Raw genomic sequence first — 7299 nt, forward strand, 5'->3', positions numbered from 1 at the left:
CAACATGTAAAAATATAAACATTTAAGATTTGTTGTTCATGTACTACAGAAAGAAACCCATTTCCTAAAAATTTTGAACACTAAATGGTAAAAACCCTATCAGCATACAAAGCAATAACAATATAGCAGACAAATCTGTAAGGAAGCCAAACTCACCTCGTGCAAAAAAAATGGATTCATGCATCAAATTGTCATCACGATAAGAAAAAGGCGCTTCGTCATTTGCATTCTGTTCAGCAGATTCCTCCATGTAGAAGCCCTGTGGCTGTATATTTTGACGGGACTTCTTTTTCTGTGGGTTACAACTGTCCACAGAAATTTTTTTATCGATCCTAATAGAGGTTTCTGAATCACATTGTGCGGGAGAATTCTCTTCATGCATATCAGCTGCTTTGTGACAATCTGAATCTTCAACAGGGTCGACAGACCATGTTCTAAATATCTCTAATGTCGTAGGTGAGTCACTTCTGTCAGAATCTCTCAATCTCATGTCTTTTTGGATGGTAGAATACCAAAGTTGATAGAAGATCAAGCCAACCATCATATTTAGAGTTGGGTCACTTCCATATTCACTTTCCTGCATGAGGCTGGGAAAAACACATCACAATTAACTATGATGGCATTGTCCTAAATATCTCTCTGATGCATTAATGTAATAAAAACTTTCTTTTCTATTTTCTGCTAACAAGAAGCATTACTTCCTAGAAGATGTACCATGGAGTAAAATTTCCAACATCATACAAGATTGACAACTTACTCATTCACCAGCCAACAAACTACCATATCCTTAATCTACTAGGATATTGGAACATGGTTAAAATAGAAGTCCACACAAGTATAAATATCAAATACAGTATTTTGCATGTCATCATAGGACCCTTTAGGCTGATAAACTAAGTTGCAATTGGGAAATCGCTACAAATATTTGGAACTAAACTGGATTAGCTATTGAGATGAGTGAAACCTTATGGAGAAGTGTATCCAATTTGGTAAATGAGTTCAACAATCAATGTTCCCTGTATAAGATAGTAGTAATTGACATACGGAGCCAGGTGGATTAGAGATGGGGTTTGGATGGAAGCCTTTCCATTTTCTCCATTAGCACTTCATAAATGTGTTGTTGCCAAGTTATATGAAGAGATAACTGACTAACTGGTTCCCAGATCGAGAAGGCAGCTCGAGTGTGACCTGTTCAGAGATGGACTGTCCTTATTGTTGAAGTATATCGGGTCCAGTGGGAGAAGAGGATATCTCGATTCTCAAGATTCCTCTCCTCCTCCTGTGACTCCTACTTTGAGTATAAGTCTGTCCTAGTTCTGCTTTAAGTAGTTAATCCTAGTTCTACTTTGAGTTATTAGTCTTAGTTTCAGTTTGAGTTGTTAGTCCTAGTTCTAGTTTTATTTCAGTACTGAAGTAATCAATTCTGATTATATACTATAAATCTCAGCAATATCATTCAGATTAGAGAAACCAGTAAATAGAATCAGTAATTAAAAGGACAGAATACAATTTAAAAGATAAGGGTCAAACAGGGATTTCGGTATAAATCAATATCAGCGGGTTAGAATTGCACCAAACTGGAATCGAGTTTCTAATTAGGGTTGATGAACAACTGATCAAAATATAGGATTATTCTAATGGTTAGATTGTTTTACACAGAATTCATGCAAAAAAAGCCTTACATATATGAAACTACAATAGAGTAGGAAGTGCAGGAAATTGCAGAGCTTGAACATACTGCCAATGGCAGAATATTAAGTAGAGAAATCGATAGAATCAGCACTAGAACAGTAGCTTCAGAACATGAACAATTGAGCAATCCATCCAGGCTACACACCGCAAGGTGTTCGATTGGATCAGACACCAATCACACACAAGGGGTTTCTTGATCAAACACAAGAGATCTTCAAAGGAGAAGAAGCAAGCAAAGCTATAGGTTTATTAATCAATATTCGTGTACAATGCTGGCCTCCCTTACGAACTTAAATAGAAGATTTAGAAATAGACTCCTACACTAAAAAGGAAAGGCCTAACATAACCTTTAACTAATAAGATAACCTAAACTGACTAGAAAACTGAAATAACAAAGGAAACTGACTCAATAAAGAACTGGACTAATAGAATCCTAATCCAGCCTAACTAAAACACTTAATTACAATAAAGAAACAAAGACACTTAACTAATTAATCCCGTATACCTAGTCTCTACCCACATTATAGGCCCATTAAAGAGGCTCATTACAATGAAAACCCATGGGAACAAATGGCCCAACACATACATAACCCAACCCAAAGCTTATTTCTACCATTTAGGTGATTTATCTGTATCAGAGGGGAACATTATGATCCGTTTTTCTTTTTCTTTTTATAAAGCCGATTCACAGTCGATCCAAAAATGGCTGATTCACACTGATCTACGTTGATTTGGATAAGATCCAGATCCCGATTCCATTCTTTTAACTTCTGGACCCGATAGTCTTATAACAGCTGATGTGAGGAGGCGGTTCTCTGGGTTTATTCAATTTGAGCTCCTTTTATGATGCCCTCCAAAGAATAGACTCACACTCCATCCCATGAAGTCCGCATGGCATTCCTAGGCATCATGTTTTATGTAGATGGAGTATCAAGATATTGACTCCAAAAAAACTTCATTGCTCGGAAATATTTATAGTCTGAACCAAAAAATGGGAAAAGAGGAGAACAACATTTACACAAAGACAGATTTCAATAAGGCACATAAATATGTAATGCGTAGAATTATCTTGTGTGACCTGATTTCCTAGGTCAGAAGTGCATATTACTGTTCTCCTAGAGTAGTTTTCTGTCATTTTGGCATGCTTAGAAATCAGTCCAGACCATCCTGATTTTGTGCAAGTCCTCAGCTAATCAGCTATCCAAAGTACAGTAGGGCTTAACAATACAACATGATCTATGCCAAACTAGTAGGGTGGCCATCATCTGGATAACCCAAAGTTCCAAACTCGTGGGATGCCCCCTATGGAACAAACAAGAGAAATTGGGTTCTCATAAGCATAGTTCGAAATCTCGTCTCATCTCGCCATTTCGGGCTGGTCGAGATTTCTGAAATATACCGAAATTTCGCCGAAATATGGTATTTTTTCTGTCATATTTCGGCACTCCATCTCGGTGGATTTTTGGCCATATTAAGGCCTAATACTTCATGTACACCCTTATTTAAGCTAAATAAACATATTTAAACCTTCATATTGCAAAAAAAAATGAACTCAAAGTGGTGTTTTGTGTTTGCACCCTTGATTGACAGTATACGGTCGGACCCTAATGTATAAATAGTATATGGTTTAAGTACTAAAAGACATAATAAGAAATTTAAACAAAGTAATGAAACAAAAATAAAGTCAAATGTAGCCTTTAGTTTAAATTTAAAATTTAAACTCATAAAATCATAAGTGCATAAGTCTATAAGTCATAACTCATAAACTCCATGATAGTCAATAGTTCAATACTCAATACACAAAGTATTTCTACGAAATTTACCAAAATTTACTATTCAATACACAAGTATTTCTTCGAAATATACCGAAATTTCTACGAAATTTGAAATTTTTTCATTTCGGAAGCCCATCTCGTCTCGGTAGTGTCGAAATTACCGAGCGATATATCGCGAAATTTTGAACCATGCTCATAAGGTTAAGCATCATAATACATTTCTAAATTCAAGCAAATTATGCAAACTCTCTGGTTATACAATCTTTTTTAAGGCTCAACAAACTTATAGCTCAAGACTCAACTTGTTGACATACTGCACATATGAGGCTGAACAATTTAATCCAGCATACCCAACAACTCCAATTAAAAATAAAAACATACCAAATAACAGCTTGATGTGCTTCTTTAATGTTCCCTTGTGTAAGACAAAAAAGGACAAACTCCAGTTGAATCACATATCTATCCTGCCAAATTGTCAAAAAAGTGAATAAAAAGGTCTGCAAATGATGCTACGAATTCTAGGCATTAAGATGCATATACGCTTCCCAACAGTGAAAATTACAAGTCACAACAAGATACGTAGAGAATGGATTCGAGTCACACTTGGTCTTAAATTACTGACCAAGCAACTAACACTTGAACTGTCTGTATCAAAATCACATATTTGTACAGCGCATAAATTCTATGGTGAACCCTCCCCTTCATATATAACAAGAACAACATCAAGTACAATAACAACAACAACAACAACAACAACAACAACAACAATAATAATAATATATAAAGAAAATGTTGTACAATACGTAAGATGAATGTGGTCCAAGTTTTAGACCAGTACACCCTATTGTACAACATGTGTCCAAGTACATGGGTTCATGTTGTACAGCCTTTTCATACGTGTGTGACACAATAATTAGAGTGAATTCCATAACATCATGGCCTATGTCAATTTTGATGTGAAAAGTAAAATGCTGAATGTGATTTTTTCCTGATGCATAATTTCAGTTGGGAGAAATACAACCATAAAAACACCAAAGCATAAATACTTGAAGCCAGGTTAGTGCCCAAAACCTTTTAGTTATCAATGAAGACATAAAACTATAAAAGTTCTACCCACACAAACTAAATAGTGAGAAATTTGCATGAATGAGTCAAAGTACGATACTCAAGGGGAAACGGAAAAAGAACCAATCACATTAATATTGAATCAAGGAGGACAAAGGTAAAACGAATGTTTCCAAATCATACCTTTGCTCGCCAATTCTTCATTGATCTATTCTTTCTCATCCAAATCTCATAGATGTGCTTTATTTTTGCCAGGCTTAAATGATTATTGTCAAGCCGCTTAAGAAGCTCCATCACAGCCTAACAAAAAATTTGTACCTATGAGTTACTTTAAAATTACTTGAGCATTACAAATGAAATGTGTAACAAAAAGTGAAAAAGGCTTATCATGTGGGCACAATAAGCCCAGGTCAAAATGCTTATCATAGAAACCAAATTCTTAGCTACCCAGACAGATTTCTAAGATTAGAACATATACCATTTCATCAGGGAGAGTAAGAAAAAACAGGCAGAGATGCACCTGGCATTCTTCAAGAGCCACTTGCGTCATAGATGAGACAATATTGGAAAGGACATCCGGACCCACTACTAGATATCCTAAAAAACTGTATATGTTGGTGGCTAGAACTATCCAGTTCGGTGAATTGAAAACCAAGGATCTCTTCGTGAGACCAACCAGTGCTGTACATGTTTGATCATGCAAAGGCCAGACATGCAGACATCTTGGAAACAAGTTTTCTTCAAGAAAATCATAAAATGGGAATGCTAGCGACAAGAATTTATGATTCAACCACAAACAGGAAATCCATGTTCCACTAGACATACCCTAGGGATAGTCTACTGCTCTCATAAGTCATAACATAACAGCACTAATGGTCTTCTAAATTTATGCCATGTGCTCAAGTGCGCATTCAGTTTGCACACCCTTAACCTTAACTTCAAATGCCCAAGAACAGGGACTTTAGAATGGCACTTTGGCAAACAAGGGTGGTTCTCATGACAAAGCACTTCCTGTCCTACACAGACACTCACATTATAAAAGGTATCAAACAAAATGTACAGAAGCTAAATACAGGAACAAAGTAACCAGCAAAAAGTGTCCCTACAGTCATACAGTGTATTTAATTCGATTCTTCACTGGAGATGTCTCCTTGCACGTCCCTTTCAATGCCACGCTCAAGGTTCCACTTGCTTCCTTCCAATTATGTTGTCGCATGAGTTTTCCAGTAAGATGAGTTATTCTACCACAATTTTCTGTTCGTACATTATTCAGCCGTGGAATATATGATGGCTTGGTGAATGATACACATGTTTTCTTGAGAGGTCTCTCCACTGCAGGATTACAACCTTCATTGACCTTTCTCTGAATCTTCCTTTTGCCATTATTGTTCTGTTCAGCTATATCCTTAGATTCCGTTTCAACACTCTCGGACATCTTTGGGTGCAGTCAAAGGGGCACTATATAAAACAGACAATCCTTTCCTTCCTGCACTTTTGAAGTGAATTCGAATGTCATAAACCCAGATGGCAAAAGAAAGGGAAAAAATAAAACAAGGGGGAAGACATATAAAAGAAAAGCATAAAAGGTAAAAAATAAGCAGTATCTCCCTTAGACAAATGCCTCTAATAATTAAATTCTTCAAAACGTTGTATGCAGCATAAACTGAAAATAGATAGTCCTTAATTATCGCTAATATGAAAGGAAACATAATTGTCATTATAGCCTCCCCCCCCTCCTTTTCTTTTTGGAGCCATTCAACCGTCTTACCCATGTATTGACTTTGCAACTGTTTTTTGAATCTTTGTTTTGCCACATGGAAAACTCTGTTTGGATTGAAATTTGACAGGTGGGTAGACCATCAGAGGAGGGCTCGCCCTACCTGTGCACCAATATGGATGCCAGACAAGTTACACTGTGGTAGTTATAAACTACCAGAAGAAAAGACAGCAGCAGTTGATCAAGCTTAGGACCGAACCACAATACATCAAATACGTAAAAACATCAAAACACATACAGGAGAACCCACAGATTGGCAACAAGTACTTTAAGTCTCTGATTTATCAATTTTTTAGCAATGGGGAACTGGGAAAAGTTCTAATTTCACTAATATCCCATACAAACTACAAAACCTTTCTTTAAGGCAATTCGTAGAACGCTTCTTGTGCAAATTTAGACACAGTTTATTGATTTAAGGAAAGTGATGGTAGAAGAAGCCGGAAAAGGAGGAGAGTAAGGATTGGAAAGCACCTGGGAGCTCTTCACACAAACATGTCAGCTTGGAATGCACAGTGTGCTCAGCTCTTTGTCCCTTTTGAAAGCAAACCAAGTCCATGTTTCAGCCCCTCCATCTGCAAACCCACAAATCAAATTAAAATATATAACCAGGAAACAAGGTTCAAATGCCATCCTTTAGAAGGCTCGAAGTCAGTTCATGGGAAGGATAAAAGTTTTTATTTTTTCTCTCAAGAACTTACAGTATGTGTTATCATCCTAACCTCTTCATCTTAATGAAATACGTACGTTGTGGTTGTTTAACTCGTCAAAACTTTTAACTGCAGGGTAGTTATCGAAGAGAGGCGAACGCTCAAATCTGCTGTACCGCTGCGAAAGAGGCGCAGGCTACACCTCTTGCCCTCATCCAACACTTAGCAAGGGAGGATACTGAGCTTCGGGAAGGGGAGGGCTTATCGCTGGAGGGGGGATGATGGTTAGCACTTAGCAGAGGGAGAGGACTGGGGAGGGATGCCAGCGGTGGTGTTCCTTCGT

The 7299-nt window shown here is 37.1% G+C and overlaps 1 protein-coding gene across 2 annotated transcripts in view; it reads right to left on the reverse strand.

The window, feature by feature from the left end:
• The window catches only part of LOC122651738, a 55252-nt gene extending 49209 nt beyond the window's left edge, over nt 1-6043 (reverse strand). For both annotated transcript variants that reach the window (XM_043845252.1, XM_043845251.1), the window contains exons 1-4: nt 5647-6043; nt 4716-4832; nt 3849-3931; nt 157-587 (exon numbers count right to left, since the gene is read on the reverse strand). In XM_043845252.1, the coding sequence (XP_043701187.1) occupies nt 157-587; nt 3849-3931; nt 4716-4832; nt 5647-5967 (952 nt within the window). In that variant the 5' untranslated portion in view covers nt 5968-6043. The remainder of the gene's footprint in view (nt 1-156; nt 588-3848; nt 3932-4715; nt 4833-5646) is intronic.
• Nucleotides 6044-7299: the final 1256 nt, after the last annotated feature.

This window comes from Telopea speciosissima, chromosome 2, assembly GCF_018873765.1.
Source record: "Telopea speciosissima isolate NSW1024214 ecotype Mountain lineage chromosome 2, Tspe_v1, whole genome shotgun sequence".
NCBI classification, from domain to species: domain Eukaryota; kingdom Viridiplantae; phylum Streptophyta; class Magnoliopsida; order Proteales; family Proteaceae; genus Telopea; species Telopea speciosissima.